Source organism: Callorhinchus milii, unplaced genomic scaffold, assembly GCF_018977255.1.
Source record: "Callorhinchus milii isolate IMCB2004 unplaced genomic scaffold, IMCB_Cmil_1.0 Scaffold2, whole genome shotgun sequence".
NCBI classification, from domain to species: domain Eukaryota; kingdom Metazoa; phylum Chordata; class Chondrichthyes; order Chimaeriformes; family Callorhinchidae; genus Callorhinchus; species Callorhinchus milii.
The window spans coordinates 38,827,927-38,849,436 of NW_024704743.1; the positions used below are offsets into that span (position 1 = coordinate 38,827,927).

The 21,510-nt window shown below is 39.0% G+C and overlaps 1 protein-coding gene across 1 annotated transcript; it reads left to right on the forward strand.

Moving 5' to 3' along the window:
* The first annotated feature begins 7,474 nt into the window (after window positions 1-7,474).
* marchf11 (E3 ubiquitin-protein ligase MARCHF11) lies at window positions 7,475-21,314 on the forward strand. Its single transcript, XM_007901732.2, has 4 exons — window positions 7,475-7,489; window positions 7,852-8,007; window positions 15,234-15,426; window positions 20,964-21,314. The coding sequence occupies exons 1-4, from the start codon at window positions 7,475-7,477 to the stop codon at window positions 21,287-21,289; spliced, it is 690 nt and encodes a 229-aa protein (XP_007899923.1). The 3' UTR covers window positions 21,290-21,314.
* Window positions 21,315-21,510: the final 196 nt, after the last annotated feature.

Genomic DNA, 21,510 nt, shown 5'->3' on the forward strand with positions numbered 1-21,510 from the left:
TTATGGACAAGCGCTTCGAAGGCGTTGAAGATTCTCTAAGAGTGCATCGACCGCCTTCTGGTGGTTGGACGACACAGAAACAATTTGCTAGTCACCATACATTAACACAGCACTAAATAATTTGGCGTCATACTGTAAAATAAACTTGAAGAGGAAGTCTCATGATTTGCAGCCCTTTTAAAATGTTGATAGGAGATTTGGATTGACTTTTTCAAATATTCCCTTGGGTATTTTGCAGTCATCAAGCTGAGAGATGTCGCAAAACACAAAATATACAGTCAATTCAATTTACAGTACATTCTGTGAAGCGCTTTGTGACTGACGTCTCAACAACATAATAAGGCGCTATATCAAAACAAAAACAATAATAAATTGGTAATTTTCAATCCACGACTGTTTGTGGGACATTGCTGCGTGCAATTGGCTGCCATGTTTCGCCCACAAATATAAAGTCAATTCACTTTACAGCATATTCTGTGAAGAGCTTTGAGACATCTAGAAGATGTGAAAAGCGCTATATCAAATGCAAGGATTATTATTATTATTTATTATTATTATCAAATGCAAGGATTATTATTACTATTGTTGTCAATATTATTATTATGCCAGGCTAGGATATAGAACACAATTCTACTTTCTCGACCTAATTTCAACATCCAGCATTCTTTGGGCCAGGAATAGGACAGATAGTCATATCTAGAGATAACAGTATCCTTTATCCCAATCTCAAAACACTCCCTTTCCATTGGTAAGAGCAGAGCTCCAAATGAACCCTCTAAGTGGCTTTGAGGCAGTTTTAGTGGAATAGGATTGAAATGATCCACACTCATTTGAAGTTAGACTCTAGCAGTCATCGGAAAGATAGCAATCTCATCAGAATATACTACATTTAAACCCAGGTTTAGGATGAAAGGATGGAGTGCCCAGTTAATGCACCAAACATCCCAGTACCCAGACAAGACATGGTCTTAAGCGCAAAATTTTCTTCTTTTTCCCATGTTGATTTTTGGGGAATTGCTTCCGCTTAAATACTGATTGCTGATAATATCATGAGAGAATTGACCAACAAGAGTGCTTTCCTGTCAATATAAAATGTGAATCACATTCAAACTAATCTCCCCCTAAGTGTGATGTGCTTTGAGATGACTTCCTGATGTGAAAGACATGTTACAGATTTTTAACAGTTTTCATTTTCAATAACTCCGATACATAATGATGTTAAAATTGTTCCATTATTTTTATCTTGGATTCTATTTTTTCTTTGTTTTGTGCAATTACTTTACAAATAACAATTAAGAGTTGAATATTTTTATTAAGAGTATTTACTATTTCACAGTGGGATCGAAAAGTTGGTATTGGCAGAGTGGACGGACATTGAGATTGCGGGCAGCGTTTTTCTTGCTCTTCCCCCCCACCACTGCCACCACCGCCCCTCAGACAAAAATCTGTCAAAAAGTCGGAAAAGCCAGTCGTTAAACAGGTTTTGGCAGTGTTCTCCCTACCCCCCTTTGCAATATTTAACAAGAATTTGCTAGCAATCTGTAGGAATCGAAGTCTCAATTAGTCCGGCAGAAAACTGACCTGGCTGTCTTATGATCTTTGTTAAAAATGTGTAATATAGGGTAGAAGTTACCTGCATGGCATGATAAAAAAAAATGTTCAATCAATCCATGACTGTTTGTGGGACACTGCTGTGCGCAATTGGCTGCCGGGTTTCACCCATAAAAATACACGGTCAATTCACTTTTCAGTATATTCTGTGAAGCACTTTGAGACATCTGAATGACATGATAAGGCGCTATATCAAATGCAAGGATTATTATTATAGCATATATAATTGTGAAGCATGAGCGTACAAGGCAAATCACCCACCGCGAGATTGCTTCTAATTAGAATTATCACAGCACAGAATGTTACAGCATATAAACAGGTGATTCATCCCAAGTCTGTGTTGGTGTTTTTTTCCCACACATGAGCCACCTAATCTAATTCCACTTTTCTGCTCATTGCTTATATCCTTTAATATTCCTCCCCTTCAAACATGGATGAAACTCCTTTTTAAAGGAATGCATGGATGCTGCTTCTACTATGGACTATTTGCAGAAAATGTGGAAAACAGCTGTGATCTTCAGGTGCCCACCATGGCAAATACTCAGGATGGTGCAATTCTGACCCACATACATCTCAGATTTCATACCAGATGTGTGTTGAATTGGCTGATATCAGACTGAGTGGCAGTGGAGGTACTATAATTGGCTTCACCATTCCTGGGTGAAGAAGGATTATTTATTTTTTCAGATGTCTGTTAAAAAAATTGTACCTATCAATTCTAGGATCTCCCTCTGCTGAGATCGCCTTTCTTGGTAACTTCAATGCTCAGCATTAACAGTGTCTTGCGACCCACTGATCAGACCAGCACTATTGCAAAATCCCTTGTTATCTTAAATGATCTGGAGAATAACATCTCAATCAGCGTATCCACATCCTTGATTGACCTGATAATTCAGTGAATCTCCTAAATCTTTTCTTCACCTTCACTCTTAGACTGCTCTGAGACTGCATAGCAGTCTAACTGCTCTCTAACTCTTTTGATTGCTGTCTCATACTGACATGTTCCAAAATATCCTCCAACAAAATCACATCCAATCCTAACTCAGATTTGTTTGACTCCACAAATCAGCTGACTGCAATGATCTGAGAGAATTCTCTGTTGCCTTGCCTGGTCTAAATGCTGCTTCTATTCCTTTAATCTTCCATTGGAGTGACAGGATTAAATGAAACAGGAAAGAAAGCCTCCATACTCCATTGTTTCCTGATTACTAAATCAGCTGTCACATTATTGTGCAATCCTACCTGCCTTCCTACCCTTTTTTGTGAAAGTCCTGATTCATGGCCAATTCAGAGCCCATGATCCCAGGAAACCATGGATTTGACTGGATACTGTTGCATACTTTAAATTACTGTGCATCCCTAGGGTTAGAGCTCAGTATTGGCTCTGAGACAAGTCCAAAGCATTTGCCTATTAAGCAAAATGGACACGTCTGTTTCCTCCACAGAACACGTATAAACTAAACTGCCTGGCAGATCCTGGGGAAAGGAGGAAAACAAGAATTACTCACTGCATATCAAATATATTTTCTTTTTTTCAATCTAGGGGAGTACTTTAAAATCAAAGTGCTTCCCCTAGATTTTCCTTCCCCATTTTAGTGCAATACGCATTGCAGTGTGACCTTTTGTATTGTTTATCCTTATGGTCTCTTTTAGATTGTCAATTGCTGCTGAATTATGAGCAATTTGGTTTTCTTACATATTTCTATCTAATAGGAAGTGGTTAAGATTTCCCACACAGATTTCATGTCACTTAGGATGCTTCTAGACAGAAGAGACTTTCTTCCACACAATGTGGACTGCATCTTAAGCCATTTTTAAGATGGTAAAATGCCTAAGTTCTCAATAATTAACACCCACTGCGAGTCAGTCCAGGTAAATTATATATCAAGACCGTCCAGTATTGATTTTGTAATTTCCAAGGAAATCCATTTATGTGTACAGAATAAATTGTGGCAAGCTGCATTGATTGTCTTCATCCGGATTTTCATGTAATACCAGGGCTTTACATTAACCCTTGCCATGTTGTATAAGCAGCAACCCTGTCAGAGTTGTGAGTGAGTCTATATAACATGATCTTTAAAAGGAATTTACTATACTTCTGTATTAGATGAGTGACTCTACAGTCTTAATTAGTTTCACTCACTGCTTTCATCAATCTAAAGACTTTACACAAGCACCAAGCTTGTTTGCGCACATGGGTAGATCCAGACCCAGCAAAGAGGATGCTTTTTACAAAGAGAGAGTGGAGTTAAAGTGACCCAGACTGCTCTCATAACCCTCCAAGCAGACTCTCCCAAGCACAGTAGAAGCGTGGAAGTGGATTGCCTCTCTCAGTAAGGAAGAACAAAATAACTTTGTGAAACTGGAGAGAGGAAGTGAAGCAACATACTATACTTTCAATATAAGTTACCTTTTCAAGTTGTGTCTCTTAGTTGATTGTATGGAAAATAAATGTACTTGTCCTGCATAGTAGAATAATTGTTAATTTACTGGTGTGGTTATACAATTATAAAAAATATTGAAATAATAAGTACTGCACTTAACTTTGAATACAAATGCAGCGCTACATAGGCATACATAAAATGTTACAGCACATCCAATCAACACAATGAAGCATCCCACGAAGAACCTCTCTCAGGAGATATTGGAGTGAAATTTGCGGTGTTCCTTAAACTGTTCCCTCTCTTAACTCGCACAAGAAACACATTAAGAACACTCTCAAATTTGTTTCTCAATTAGCGTCAGCATAAATGGTTTCCTTTACTTACCTCAGTAAAGAACACTCCGCTCCCAATCTCCAATCAGCCACTCCTTCACCCATTCCTCAATACAGCTGTGAACTCCTGGCAGCTAATCTGGAGGAGTGACTGCTCAGAGACTAGGAGAAGGTCACTCTTCCCAGAGAACAGTGAGGCTACTTTACATCATTACTAATTAAGAAGCGTTTCTTAACGAATCTCTTGTGTTAATTAACCCAAGCAATGGGCTAAGAAACCCTGCCTATTTCACCCCATTTTGTCTGAAATTGTAAGCTGTAACTGAAAGATCAGATGGATGCATAAGTATATTTGTGACTGACCACAAGGTAGTAAAATAGGATAATTGATCAATAAAGCTCATTGCAGAATGTCCTTAAATATAGGCAGTCAATCCTAAATCACGATGATTGAAAGTTGGTAATATTTTATTTAGCTTCAAGAGAAAGTTCCTGTTAAAAGTCAAAATGTTATAGAGAATTATAATTGACATTTTCTTTCTGTCTGAATTGCACAATTTTCCATGAAATCTGATTGTAATTTTACATTCTGTAATTTTTTTTATGAATCTATAGCAAGAGCCCGCTGGTCAATCTGGAGGCAACAAGATGGCATTAATTTAAAATCATTGCCAGAAATATAAAGAAAAAGATTGGGTTTACAGAATTCTTTTTCACACAGATGTTTGAAATGCGCTACCAAAATCAGTGTTTGCCAATGAATCTGAAAAACTAAAACGTTAAAATAACTAATTCTTGTATTTGATCTAACCTCAATAATATTGTAAATGTCTTAAAGAACTTTTAGACAGCAATCTATTTCAGATAACAATTAAATTTTTCAAATTATTCCGTAAAGTGGAGTAACTATGCATTTGTAGGTGAGCCTGGCAGCCAATGTCCAGACAGCAATGCCGCACAAAAAGGCATGAAGAGAATGACTCATTTTTGGACAATCTGGAGGTTGTTGGACAGGACACTGGGAGAAACTCCCTTCTCTTTCCAAATAGTGCCGGGTATCTTGTCCAGATTAGCATCTCACCCAAAAGACAGTATCTGTGATAATGCAACACTTCCCCAGTAGTGCATTGAAGTGTCAGCCTTGACTGTGATCTCAAAGTCCCAGCATCAGGTTTGAACCCATAACCTTCTTGCTCAGAGGTGTGGGTACGATCAACTGAGCCAGTCTGACGCCTAATTCTCCTTCTCGTCACTGCCATCTCCAGACTTGTAAACCATCTTTATTTCAACATTTATTTTTCCCAAGAGCAGGTTTCTGCATTTATTTTTGTATTATTATTGTCCAACACTCAATGCCTGCAGAAGGAAATCTTGTTACTGTTTCTTATAAATGAAGATGTCTTACAGCATTCAAATAATCATCTAGAATCCCTAAGATTTGTAACCTCATAAAAAAAATAGATGTTAGACAAAAATCGTATTTTTCAACTGCCCACATCAATTACGGTGTCAGTTGTAAACAGTGTTATTCACAACTGGAGGAATTAGAAGATCTAAAGTCAAGGATTGTCTTACCCAACGACAGCTTTGGATTAAGAGTCTGGAGATAATAATAATTATATAATAATGAAAATCCTTACATTTGAGATAGCACTGTGTTAACTCGTCAAGATATCTCAAAGCGTTTACAGAATTTTACTGCAAAGTATAATGACTCTGTAAACAAACACAACAACAAAATTACATTTTTATAGCGCCTTTCACATCCGGAGGACGTCCCAAGGCACTGGACAGACAACATCATGTTTACCTACAGCAATGTCCTATAAACAACCATGAAGTGAGTGACCATTTGGGGGACTGTTGGCCAGGACATTGGTGGAAACTCCTTTCTTTTGTCAAATAGTGCCTTGGGATCTTAATCAGACAGGACTTGTTTTTAATTACTGACAGTGGATTTCTAACCCTTCTAACCCTAACCCACTAGATAACTGGAAGAATTTTTTTGGAGGGGAGATTTAAATGCTTAACAGATTTTTATTTACACAGAAGGTATTAGAGAGGAATACGTTACCACAAATGACTGTTGAAGTTGAGCTCATAACATTGTTTTAAAGGGAATTGATTAAATACATTACTTTAAAGAAAAATAATAGTGATGGGTAAAGGGAAAAGATCAGGGGAGTGGGATTAGTGTAGATATCTCCAGTAGAGGTGAGTCCACCAATACAGATGTGTGGGCCAGTCAAATTGGCTCCTGTGTTGTAAATGTTTCACGATTCTAACATAAAACAAAGTATTTCCCACAGCTACCAAATATGTAGGGCCCTCACGAGTACTACTTTCTTAGGAAAATAAAAAGTTCAATTAAATGCACCCGATTTTAAAAAAAAGCAAGCTTGCAGAACAAATCTTGGAGAAATATTCTCAAATATCCAGTGCTTAAAACCTATCAAATTTCTAAAATGACTAATCCCAAGTGAGAGAAATGAAGGCTGTGAAGCTCACAGAATTCTGTACCAGATAAACAAACAAAGCACATAGCGATTTTTATTAGTAGCCACAAGAATGTCATCAAATTAATTGCCCTCAGGATGATAGTGCTACGCAGCTAATTGAGGCAACGGAATGGAAATCCCAGGCATGAAATGAGCATGGGAACAATTCTGAAGAATTTGTAGTGTTCACTTTCATTTCATTAAACCCCAGCAAAGTTATTTAAATCATGATTTTTTTTAAAAAAAGAAGGTGAAGTGGTTTTTGCAATTGTGCAAATGTTCTTTCAAATATCTTCACCAGATTGATAGAACATCTGGATGTCTGGGTTTGTGGAATAAAAGAGTAGCAACCCGTGATAGTAGAATTTAATGTGTACAGTACATCACCCACAAAATACACAGTTTATTATACTTCACAGTATATCCTTTGAAGCGCTTTGAGACATCTCAACGATGGGATAAGGTGCTGTATCAAATGCAAAGATTATTATTATACATTTGTCTTTCATAATTTAGTTTCCTTCCCCTCTCCCCATACTCTGCATCCATTGAATCCTCAGTTGGGAGTTTGAATTTGTCAAGCCAATAAGAAGTTAATGGTCATTTTTTATCCCTTGAGCAGCTCAGATGAGAGGAGATAATAACCATTATGACTGTGGACAAGGTGAAGCAAGGAACTAAACAGGTTCTTGGAAATTAAAAGGAATCAGTGTTATTTGTTTATGTAATAACTGTGTTGAAAGAACCTTTGGGAGTTGGATGGGTGGGTTAAAGTTGCTCCTGCCTGAAACTATTGCTATATTTTTTTGCATGTAATAAGAAAATATACTTTGAAGCCTGTTGAGTGCATTTCACGCCTGAGAGTAAAACCACTGTGTAGATCAGATTTGATCTGTTAGTGTTAGTAAGGGACATCAATCTTATAGAAGTAAACCAACTCCATGATAATTTGCATTAATTGTCAGGAACTGTATTACAGCTTGCTGAATCCTAAATATGTTTGTTCTCTCTCTGTGCTTCCTTAAGGGTGAATTGTTGAGTCCTTGTCGCTGTGATGGCTCTGTGCGTTACTCCCATCAACCATGCCTTTTGAAGTGGATTAGCGAAAGAGGGTCATGGAGCTGTGAGATTTGCTGTTACAGATACCACGTAGTCGCAATAAGAATGAAAAGACCATGTCAGGTACCTGGTAAATTTTAGAATAATGAATACAATATAGGCTGAGGTATTGAATAAAGCAAGGCTTTTATGCAAAAGTATAGTAACTCCCAATATTAGACAAGAGTTTATATTGATTAGCTGTTATTGATAAGCTGTTTTAAAGTTTCTTCAATGAACAGTAAATATTTGCCCATAGATCCACAAAGCCTTCCAAAGTGTTTCCATTTCAGACCCCCTGATGCAGTCTATAAACAGAGTAACATAGATACATTTTTCTCCTTTCCACAAACTATTCATCATCTCATTTGTTTCAGAACTGTATTGATTAGCCACAGTGCTGCCCCCTACCCCTTCTTTTGCTCTCTTGAACTTAATCTTCACACCAATTACCCAAGTGAAACCTTGGGCACGTTTCGTTACTTCACACGCATGATAATAATCTCTCAAAAAAACAATAATAAACTGGTCATTTCAATCCACGACTGTTTGTGGGACACTGCTGTGCGCAATTGGCTGCTGAATTTCGCCCACAAATATACAGACAATTTTACTTTACAGTCTATTCTGTGAAGCGCTTTGAAATGTCTAGAGAACGTGAAAAGCATCATATCAAATGCAAGGATTATTATTATTATTAATTCTCTGCTATGTTTAGCCAATGCTGCTTTCTTCCCTCAGTCATTATTCCTGACCACCCTCTTCCCCTCTTCCTTTGGCCCCTCTTGTTATTTCTCCCTATATCCACCTCACACTCTTCAAGTCCTTTCCTTGACTTCACCTACATTGGACTGCGGTCGGCAATTTAGCAATTGGGGGGGATTAGAGATTTATCAGTTTTAAAGCTGTGAGATGCTACTCCATAGCCCAGTAAATGAGTTCACCAGTGGGTATATTACTAGTGCCCATTCAAGTCTCAAAATATAGAATCATTCAACGTCCCAGCAATCAAAGTATTTGCAGGTTTTTCCCATTCTTGTCCAGGTTAAAATAGAAAGGAAGCAGCCTGAATTTCTTATCACTAAGGTGGTGTCGGTGGGTAATTAGTAGCATAATGCAAATAATTTTGAGGCTGAGCTCCTTTTATATTGAGTAGATTCAGACATAAGCCAATGAGTTAGGATTGACAGATCTTTTTGCCAATAACCATGTGTCCTGACTGATCGAGGATATCATTACAATTATATAGTGGAAGAAGTTAGAAGATGAATCATTTGGGAAGCATAACATGAGTGAAAATGATCTGTTTGTGATAATATTTTATCTTCTGTTACTTAACTTATTGGTGATTGCAGCAAAAGGCTGCAAGGAACATTTGTTTTATTATACCCTTCAACTTGCATTTATCGTGCAAAACAGCAAAACTTTCTGATCCACGGCTGAACAATCTTCTTCCTGCTGCTGTGTTGTTCGCTCGTTTCATTAACTGACACTTGTTGTCCAATGACAATGAAATGTATCCTTCTCACAAGTCATGGCTCAATGAATAAAAATATCTCGAGTTTCAATCCAAGGGTATAATAAATCTGGAATATATACACAGTGAAGAGTGCATGTGGCAAGAAGTAATGTCTATCCACTGAATATTCTCCATTACATTTATCCAATATTTTCTTGTTCTGCAAATCAGGCTGTTTTGGGCTATTATTTAGGGCCTTAAGTAATTATAAAATCCTTCCGGTAATTCAAAGTACATCACGTTCACCCATGAGAACTTCACACCAAACGGCATTATTTCTGGAGTGTTATTATTATGAATTGGGGATATTTTCTAATGGGAGTTTTTATTAAGGAATTCTGCATTTTATATCCTTATGGTTTATAACATAAAAACATAAGAAGGCATGAAACATGAGAAGACCATTTGATCCATCAGGGTAACTCCTGTGCCAGCCACTGTTGCAAACCCCATGACATGGTATTCAATTCATCAGCATCGAATAAACCATCCACTTAATTGACCATGTTGACAACACGGTTGGAAGCTAATCTCAACATGAATGTTTTTTGTTTCATACAGTTATGTGAAATTCACATTTAATTGGAATTCCAGCCATTATGTCCCGAATCTCTGGAACTCCCTGCCTCAATCCCCTCAGTCTTGCCCCCTCTTTGCCCATCTTAAAATTACACCTGAAGGGTTTTCTTTTTGACTGTACCTTCAGCCACCTCCCCTTAGACATGCTCTGAGACGCTACCCACGTGAAGAGTGCTGTATAAATACAAGTTGTTGTTGTTGGAATTTAGTCCTCTATTAAGTACAGTATTTGTTGATCTTTTTATTAAGTATTTATTTCCTGAGTGTGATTTGTTTTACATGTTGGTTTATTTTCCTGCTCTCCTTGTTTTGGTTTTCTCACAATACATCCTATATTACCGGTATTCAACAGGGAGATATCCCAGAACCGCAAGTGATTGATCTTGAAAGCAAACCTCAAACACTTTGAGGCATAATATACATTAACTCTGCTTATCAATAAACAAATCAACGCAAAATTCTCAGGAACTTATTTGCAGTCATTGTAAAAATGAAATAGGAAAATAGCATTGAGTATAAACAGGAACAAAAGTTTTCCAAGTCTGTTTAAAATACTCATGAAACAATCCCAAGGTTATTTCTGAATAAAATATTCCAACACCAACTGAAACCCATTTAAGGTGTTGGCATATTATTGTAAAGAAATTTAAAGTGCTGAATATAAATTTATTAGATGCCGGAAATCTACAAGAAGTGCATCAAGGAGCTTTGATTGATTTGGAACTCTATTCCTGAAAACAACTCCATAGAGAATAATCCTACAGATTATAGCTCTATTAAGCACTCATCACAAAGATCTTAACACACCGATAAGTAACTACTGCCACAAAATGTGTAACATTTCACAGAATTGTAGATTCTGACATCTTATGCACCTCAGACATGTGCTGCTTTACATTTCTATTAACGGTGAACCTTCTAAAATTATTTAAATTATCCTGGATTGCTTTACTTTAACACTTGGTATATTTTGGTTCACACAAGCTCTGTGTTTGTTTATATTGGTATTTTTGTTTCTGTTAAATGTTAGAGCTTGTGAATAAAACCCGATCCAAGCTTTTTTTTTATTATGCACCATACGCGCATTGGGATGTCCTCCTGACATGAAAGGTGATCTCTTAATATACATTTGTATTGGATTTTATTCACATATATTTTGAAAAACAAAATTCATGTATTGTTTTTGCCCTGACTTAATTTAACTTTTCCTTGTCACAAATGCTTTCTGGCATTGATACTATAAATTGCTCACCGATACAAAGCATTCCTCACAGGTCTCCCTAGTTCCACCATCCACAAGGTCCAACTCATATAATACCCCAGTTCACATTCTCACCCATACCAAGATCCGCACTCCAATCAGCACAATCTTCCCCAGGCTTTACCTGCTCCCCATCTCCGAAAGGATCAATTTCAAGATCCTTACCCACACTTACATTTCCCTTCATGCCGCAGCACCTCCCTCCCTCTCTGACCTGCTTGTATGCCACTCCACTGATGAATACTGAGATGTTGCTGGTAATGCTTGCACTTGGTTTGCCAGTGTCAGTGCTGAAAGTGCAGTTATAAAGTAGGTCAGGATTACCAGCACTGATGAAATAAAGGCAACTACAAGTGTGTAAGCTTAGGCTCCTGCGGCTTCAATTTCTTGGAACTGATCTTTAGAACCATTGAATTGCTTCTCCAAAGCCCCCTTCCCTATGGTATTAAAAGATGCTTGAAACAGGGGCTTGAAATTCAGCTATGTCTTGGTTATCATGTATTTGAGGACTGTTCCCTCATAATATTTGCTCAGTGAACACAGGTTTGCTGTGCATCCTAAAAAACCTCTGTGCTACTATAGGTATCAATGCCTTCAGTGCATTCAGTCACTATACCCTAACCTCTGGAACTCCCTACAGTTCTGATATTCCGTAGCCAAGCATGTCACCTTGGAGCCTGTTCATCTTATCTCCCCGCTCCCACCACACACACCAGGATAATAGCCACTAGTTGGTCATTTGACATCCTCCACACCAGGGTTTAAGCCCTCACTCCCTGCAAGCTTCCTGTTGGGCAAAACATCTCAACGTGAAATGAGAGCAGGAGAGCATTGCCACCATCTTACTACCTACAGCTCAGATAAACATCCCTTCTATTGAATGATGGTTTCACCAGTTGGAAGTGTGGAGCTTGTGAGCTTGAGCAACAATTTTTAAACTAAATTGAAATGACTGAAGTTAACTGAACAGCCGGGTTCAGTCTCAATTAGAATGGACCTACCCCTTAATACAGTTGACTTGAAGACAGAGCACAATACTGCTTTCACCCACTTTAACGTGAGATAGATAATATAACTGGCAAAAGTTAAATCAAAGTGACATTTCTGCCCAATCCTCAACTAACAAGTGGTTGATTTTGGCCTACATATTCCAGACAGACACATCAAGTCAGCTGTTTGTTTATGGTGCTGAATGTGTCAGTTGCAAGCTAATGAGGGAAGAGTCCTCAAATACATAAAAAAGACAGCTTGCAGTAGCTGAATTTCATGCAATGTTTTAAGTATCTATCAACCCCATAGGGAATGAGAGGGGGTTTTATTCGGAGAAGCAGTTCAGTGGTACTGAAAATCAGTTTCAAGAAATTGAAGTCACAGGAGTCTAAGCCTGCTTACTGGGATTGTAGTTGCTTCTATTTCATCATTGCTGAACACTTTATAACTGCACTTTCAGCACTAATCCTAGTAAACCAAGTGCAAACACTATCAGCAGCACCTCAGTCTTCATCAGCAATGGAATTAGTGACTTAGTCACACACCATACTTTCCTCAGATTATTTTTCACTCTTGTCAATTAAGGAAGAAAGTCACACAGAGTGCCATTGATGTTGCTGTCCTTTTCCTAATATGGTCAGCAACTCTCAGAAGCCTTTATAGATAACCTCAGTCCCAGAGAGATTAGATTGGTCATTGCAAAGCCTCTGTAATGTGTAGCAACATTGTAGTGGTACAGCAACTTATTCCTCAGTTTACAATTTCTCACCTGGTGGGTAGGGAACAATCCTGGATTTGCTTCTCCACTTTGGCCTATGTACGAGTGACATTTCAGAGATGGAAAATGAGGAGGTTGAACAAGCACCAGGACCTACTCTGGATAGGAAAGGTCACTATGTCCATGACACCAAACATGGCATAATTGCTTTGTTGGATCCCCAAATAGATAGGTTCTTTCTGAATGCTGGGTGGCCTCGCCCCCTTCCTATTTTCAGGTCTCTACTGAAGACCTTTCTTTTCGTCCGGCCTTTGGTCACGTTCCTCCCCCTCCCCCTGGCTTGACCCCGGGATCCGTTACTGTGAAGCGCTCTGAGATACCATCCGGCTATATAAATCCAAGTTGTTGTTGCCGTTGTTGTTGTTAAGGGAAATGCATTCTTCCGAAAGTTGTACGTATGCAAACCAGTGGATCCAGCTCATATGTATGGTGAAGAGAACTAGAAAACTTATGCCATAAGCCACACAATATTTTTGAGATGGTGGACATGGAACCCAGAACTTTATGACATCCATTGCTGTGAAATATCATTCATAGACCAGAAGTATGTTTTCACACATAGTATTCTGTGTATATTTCTTGATCTTCTGAAGGAGAACAAATATGCGCAAACTTTGAAGATTTACTAATAATAACAATAATCCTTGATTTTGATATAGCTTCATATCATGTCTCAAAGCACTTCACAGGATGTGCTGCAGAGTGTTGCGGCTGTGTGTATTTTTTTGGGTGAACTATGAATCAAATACAAAAATGTCTGTAAAGAGGTTCTGCCAAAATAGTGTCAGCAATTTGCTGATCTCATTGAAAAGATAATCTGGCAAACCGTTTTGTGTTTAAGGAAAAAGTGATGACCCAAGAGCAGAGAGCCAGGTTTGATTGTGCAACAAACATTGTGAAAAGCACTAAAATTATTCTGAGGCTCTAACATTTTTTGGCTCCGATTTCCAACCACTGCAATGATCCTGGTTGTGTCTGTTACCACACATTTGCAGATCCCTATACATATTAATACAACAGACTTCGTGCTTCCAATTGCACCATTAAAAAAATTCCTCAAAAAAAAATAATACATTGGTCACTCAATCTATGACTCTTTGTGGGACACTGCTGTGTGCAATTGGCTGCTACATTTCACCCACAAAATATACAGTCAATTCACTTTACAGTATATTCTGTCAAGCACTTTGAGACATTTCAAAGATAAGCCGCTATATCAAATGCAAGGATTATTATAATTATGTTTGAAACTATCAGATGTGAAACAAACTCCTGATTGATGTTTAGAGGCATTACTCTGTTCATTAATGGCTTATTGTTTTTGCTCCTTCACTGTGATCTTTTATTGTTAAGGGATTCTTATTCTAGTTTTGGTCTTTGCCACAGAGACGTTCTACCTTAGAATGAATGTGCATTATGAATGAAAGAGCCAACTCGAGAGTAGTGGGACATGCAAACTAATCCAGTGTGTGACTATTAAGCAGTTATATGATTCCCATCATGACTGAGTGGATTTGTTCTGTTCATCCCATCACACTTTATTGGTGATGCTACTATTAAACCTTAGAAGGTTACACAGTAATTTGATAGCTACATAAGCAATAAGTCTCCAAAAACAGGATTTAAAGCATTTTGTGGAATAGGGATTTCATTGTGAGTTTCTGTAATTTAATTTCCTTTACTGGTGTGATTCATGGGGAAACCAAATAGTCACATTAGTTACTTACAATATGGAAGCATGTTAGGGCCAGTAATCCTAAATTGTGGAGCCTTGTGAATCAATGTAATTCATATTGGCTTTCATGCTACACATGAGATGCAATCTATAAAGTTAACACAATATCAATTTGGGTATTTTCTCCACTCCGCTTCTCCCATTGACAGAATGGGAAGAGAATGGCCCTCAATGTGTACATTATACTTGATTCAGTATTTCAATAATTAAGAAATAGAATTGTTTCCTCTTTCAAATTATTTTCCATGGCCATAACCCTTCGATACTTGTAAGGGATGGAAACAGCTTGCCATACCATGGAACTATGTAATGTACATACACATGTCACAGCAATCGTAAAGATATATCTTAATTTTTGAGGAAGAAAGCCTTTCTGTATGAAGTAAAGATGTAAGCTTCTAATTACTGCCTTAATAAATGTCTGTGCTTATTTTTGTTTTCTCCTCAGTGGGAACCTATCACAGTGACATTGGTTGAGAAGGTACAAATAATCGCTGTGATCCTTGGTTGCCTCTTTCTGATAGCGAGTGTGACGTGGCTTTTCTGGTCAGCCTTCAGTCCTGCTGCAATGTGGCAGAGAAGAGATATCTTATTCCAGATCTGCTATGGAATGTATGGTTTTATGGATCTTGTGTGTATAGGTAGGTCCCATGTGTCATAAGAGCCAAATAAACATTTCACATCTCTAAAGATATAAAGAAATAGTCACTACTCCTATGTATACTTTACTTAGAATTTCAGAGCTTACAGCATTTGGCAGCTTCTTAAATGCAGTCTCAATTTGTTTTTCTGCAAGTTATTTTAGGAAAGATGGTTCCAGTAGCTTCATCTATTACACCACCTTTGCAGCAGTGTACATGTTTCAGCTAGCTTCAAGTTATTGTGGGGAAAAAATTACTGTTACAAATTGTTACATCAGCACAGGTTAAAATCGTGGGGTGGGGGTGTTACTGACAAATGGAGAAATATTTCCAAAAAGTTAATATTTGAGGAAGTTATTAATTCAGTATATGAGGATGTTTTAACGTGTATAGTATGTATGTATATATATATTCATTAGAATTTTATGCAAAGTTTTCTTTTACTACATTTTCACCTAATTTTAACTCGAGAATGTTGTATTTAATTTCCACTGGGGGTCTAAATTCTGGTTGATTTACCACAGAAGAGTTAAAAGGTTTTTAATTTGAAAGAGTGATTTTTTTAAACATGGAAATGTTAATTCAGCCACATTCCTCTATGGGAATAATAGTCTCTGGAAGGTTCGACAAAAGAGGAGGCAAACAGAAAGAAGTACCTGAACTGCCTACATCATTACCGCCAGCGAGTGCAACAAGGTGATTATGGGGCTCAGGAACATATCTGGGGTATATTTAACACTGATTTCAAAGGAAAACCATGGCGCTAACCTCAGGAGCTGCAGAAGAGCCTGCGAACCGAAAGAGTTGCTTCATGGAGCAGGCCCAAATGATCTTGCGGAGAGAGTTATGGGACTTGAGCCACGTTATTTTGGTGTGACTGGCGGTATTGTTAAAAGGGATGTTCAACAATAAGCCTGGAAGGAAATAACCAGAGGGGTGATTGCGGTCAGCCCCACCAAAAAGGACACCAAAGAAGAGGTACCAAAGAAGTAAAGCTATCTTAAAAGGAGTGCTAAGGTACAGTAGTCTTTTTATTTGATGTATTACCATTTATTATTTTGCTAATATGGGGCATGTACCATCTTGCAGTGAGTTTCAACATGATTTAACCACATGATGACCAGAGACATTCTTCATGTAGCTGGCACACAGCCCACAGATAAAGAGTGGAGTTTTGGCTCATGACTTGCAGAAACAAGTTGAGGGTTTGCACTGTTCCTTACCCTTTCAGGGGAAAATGACAGACAATCAGAAGCAGAGAAAGATGACCTGATGGTGGAATCTTCGAGGCGAGGCAGCTCACCAGGGCTGAAGAGTTTCTTCTTCCTCGGATCTATAAGGAGCTACTGGTCGTCCTGGAAGAGGATACTACAGTGGATAATTCTCAGTTTCTCAGGTGACAATGTTTTGTTCAAAAGCAGAAACATCAAAAGCAGCATAAAGATTTTGTCCCTCAATGGTTACGGTGGCCATTACCACTGTTATCCGTATCACGAATGATACTGAATTCATTTTTGTTCACTTGCAGCTCCTTCATCTCACCTACCACCAGCACCTGGCCAGATATAAGCCACAACAGCAGGTGCAGAAGTGGAAGGGAGAAGGAAGGCAAGGAAGAAGAAATGGAGCCCAGCACCACTAGGGAGACCCATCCTCTGCCCATGCGTCACAACATGGCACAAGAGATGCCGGCAGAGGGAGGGTCTCACATTCAGCTGATTCAAACCAGATAGAATTTGGCTCAGGAAGAATTTGATTAAAACAAGCATTTCTAAGCTCTCTTGTTACCTCCTCCCTCAAGCCTTTCCAACCTAGGACCACAGATGAAGATCACTCCACCATCAAGTCCTACACAACACAGAAAAGCACTCAGAGAAAGGCACTAGCAAGGTAGTCGAGGGGACTGACATGATGGTTCACACAGCACTTCAGAGGTGAGTCATGCAGCTAGGAGGAAGTGCAGGTCCATAAAAAGAACATAGACAGGCCTTACAGTGCTCAGACACCGTGAATGGGTTGTACCAAGCGAGGAGTGAAAAAATGCTGAAGACTTTCACTCATAGGATTGGCAGTTGTTGGGCTTCTTGCAGGAGCTGAGGGATGATTTAAGGGAAAACACCCAAAGTACACACCGTCTGACCACAACATTAGAGAAGTCCAGTACCTGTTTGGAAAGTGCACCATCTAGAGCCATTGAAAGAGTTGGAGACACATTTGACCAACAACCATGATGGAGATGTCCAAAGACAGGGCTTGAGAGGTGGCCAGTGTCTACAAATGTCCGATGAAGACCTTGTCAAAGCTGTCAGACTGCGGTCACTCTTTAGCAATGCCTTTATATAGCACTGTGGAAAAAGGGCTGGCCGCCCACTAGCTTGACAGTACAGATGTGGCTGGGATGTTGTAAAATTACCAGGGCATTCAGGACAAGAATTCATCATTGCTAAAATTCACCTCATCTTGAGCAGCTGATATAAGGTAGGTTGAGTAGGAACAGGAGAGTGATTCATGCAACCAAAGGGTGAGGACAGTATTCTGTGGCCCACTGGAATGATTGAACACCTACTGCTTCTGCTAACTAGCTGAGGGACATGATGGGTCTCCAGCACCCCAGGAACTAGAGGATTTGGAAAATTGTCCCACAACTGCTACCAAGTAGCTTTGGCACCTCCTGAGGAAAGTGCCACAACATCAGCACAAGACATGCCCAGAGATACTATGCCAATCCGACAAGGACATCGTGGACACATGTGGGGCTGGGGTCCTGCTCCCGGTCAATCTTCTCATGTCCCTGTAGCACAGCTACATAATATTGTGAAGCTCTTCACTGAACCTTCCATATAAGATACACCTGTAAATAGTCAGAAAACGTAACTACAACCATGAATAAATGCATGGTGGGGATCTATGAAGAGGAAACATACCACATACATAGCACACTGATGGTATTGAAAGTTTCTGTTGGAAAATACAAGAAGCATCAGTGCCAATTGTTGATTGTTATTTGTGCCTGGGGGTTGTGGCAAACACCAACTTGTTTGGCCGCTGTCCTGCGGAACCACACTGAGAAGTGGCAAAAGGCACTTTAGTCATTCTCGTTTTTCTTCAAGGACAGCAAGGTACCAATGCATGTTAAGCTTGTGGGGTACAAGATCTGTGTCCAAACAGTTCTTCTTTGTGGTTCCAAGCTCATGGGGATGCAGCGAGGGGTTTCTTTTGACCAATTTGCGAAGTTCAGGATCAAACAGTGAGGTGGATTTGTGGTAAACAGCTGCAGGGAGGGATGACTCTGACCTACACTCATTTGTTGCTGAGCTCCATGGAGATAGAGTTAACTTCATGATGGGCATGTCAATGTGCCAAAGGCCTTCACACAAGGACCTACAATAAGCAGCTAGTGCTGAGCGAACCTAGTACACGGCATTGGACTTGGACATCGAGAACATAAAGGTGGCTACCATGTCACAAGCTGTCTTGGTACACGACAATGTAAAGAAGTATGAGAAGTATGCAGAGAAGTATGTAGTTGCTGCTCAAGCTCTCCACCTCCAATTGGTAGAACCAATTCTCAGTGGGAAGGGATGTGTGTTTGAGCTGTGGGCAGGAAGTCGATAGTAATGTTCTCACATATTTCACGCTGAGCTGTGCTGATCACCAGGAACCTCGCAGGGATTCCCTGTCACCTGTCATCCACATAGTGAGGGCTTAAACTGGAGCTTGTTGGATGAAAAATCATTATCCTCCAGTGGGGGGGAGGTGGAGAGTGAGTGTGGCCCCATTGGAGCTGAGTTGGCTCTGAGGTGACATGCTTGGCAACAGTGTATCAGAATCGAGTCAACCCTCTGTTACAGTCTCATCAGCTGGTTCAGGAGCTAGGTGGGTCTGCAATACTCCAGACTCCACAGACCGGCCAGACTTGCTCATCAGCAGGACTTGGAGGGGCAGACCAGTCTCTGGGACTGGGGATTGTTTGACTCAGAAACTCTAACTCTGCAAGCAAAGCTCTAGTTGGTATGGTGGTTCTGACTGGGCAAGCTTGCCAGACAGTGCTTTCAATGGCAAGCTACGTACTTGTAACTGGTTAAATAGCAGGAGTACTCCAATGCACACTCTGTGGTCCCCAAGCCTTGGCTCTTGCTAACCTGTACCTAATATTCTCCGGAATTAGGTAAGCAGGTTGCGTCCTTCCTGGAGAAGAGTGCACATTCCATTCCAGACATAGAGAAATTTCCATGTGAGAGTGACTTACGTAGGTGGAACTCTCAGTCTGGTTTGGATACGCTTAAGTGTGGTGATGGGTTTCCGCATGTGACAGACACCCGGCTGACCAAAATAAAAGATGTCAGTAACATGATGCTGTTTTATGTCAAACAAAAGATCTACAGAATTCAGTATTTTTTTCAACAAAATGAGGCTTAATTTTTTTCCCCTAATTCTATTACAATTAAAATGATTTTTTCCCCTAATTCTATTCAATATTCTATTGATAGAGGCAAGGTATTGCAATTCCATACTCCATTATGTGCCTATTATTTTCTAGAGATTAATTATTTTACCAAGCAATATTGTTTTCAAGATTGATTATGATTCCACCTTGAGCTTCATTTGCTCAAGTCGACGTGGCCATTTGGAAAGTCACCAACTATATGGATATTAACAATATGAAATGTCTCAAATTATATAATCATTATATAATCATATTGGCAAGATCTATGAATGATTAGGCTGAAAAACTACTTAGAATATATTGATTAAGTTGTGACTATAGTTGCTGAGATATATGACAAATATTTATTTGCATCAGTTAGAATCATACTTTGGAAACATTAGGCAGATGAGAGGTGTGCTGATGTACACAAATAGTTTGTGCCACAGAGGAGGAAGCAGATTCAGCCCTTCGCTTCCCTTATTCTTGATTCAATCACATGAAGCAAGGAAACAGCTTTGGGTATCATAAATGTATCCCTGTGCAGAGGAAAATCATATAGCCTGTTGCCATCAGGTCATAAAGGTACCGCTCCCAACAGTCAACAAATATGACATAGGGATGTAGGGCCAAGATATATAGGGGGAGGGTATGGGGATACTGGGAGAGCATGCTCTTAACTCCCAACCTCGCCCCCCCCCAAACGCCCATCCAAAACAAACAAACAATGAGTTTGAAAATGCTTTGGTGGTTCTCAAACATAAATGGTATAATTACTACTGAAAATCATCAGTGCAAATTTGCTACATCTTGTATGTAGTGTCAATGTGCTTTCAACTGCATTTACGTGATCACAAATACTGTAGTTTGAAAATGAGCTCAGAGTGACTAAGGTTGTATAATTGCAATAGGGGTATTTGATAGGTATTTTAATAGGATATAATGAACACTTGTGTAAATGAAACATCAATTAGACATCCCCAATCATCAAGAAAAATCCCATTTGTTGTTCTTGGTGAATATTTGTTAAGAGAGAATTGCTTTACTGGATATAATGAAGATATAAGTGTACATTAATTGAATTCGTTTTTAATGTTATGCTTTTCAACAGGCCTAATTGTTCATGAAGGAGCAGCAATCTATCGAGTGTTTAAGCGCTGGAGGGCTGTTAATCTGCACTGGATGGTGCTGAATTATGACAAAGCGAAAGATGTGGAAGGGCACAGCAGCAATGCAGAAACCTCAGCCAATCAGACCTTTTGGGCATCTCTGAACCGATTCAGAACAAGAAACACAGTTACTTCTCCTCGGTTAATATCTGAAGGATTTCACTGCAGCTATACTTTATTGCATTTATTCACTCGCTTCAGACCACACGATGAGGAGTATGAGGACAACAGTTCTGCTGAAGTCGTAATGAGGGTGACTTCAGTATGAAAATACATTCCTCACAATCTAATAAACAGCCAATGAATTACATTTCAGTTTACTCCTACATGTGTGCTGCTGTAAGACCAAGCAAGTATACAAGGATAAATAAATGTAATATATTTAAAAAAGTACTTTTATAAAATGCATGCACTTTTGATATTGTGCTCATTTGATTGCTACTGTAATATATATATTTTTAAGACATTAAAACATTTTATTTGATAGTT

Coding starts and splice junctions, on each gene's coding strand:
- marchf11 (XM_007901732.2), top strand. Junction 8,008..15,233: donor GAATGAAAAGACCATGTCAG/GTACCTGGTAAA, acceptor TTTTCTCCTCAG/TGGGAACCTATCACAGTGAC. Junction 15,427..20,963: donor TATGGATCTTGTGTGTATAG/GTAGGTCCCATG, acceptor GCTTTTCAACAG/GCCTAATTGTTCATGAAGGA.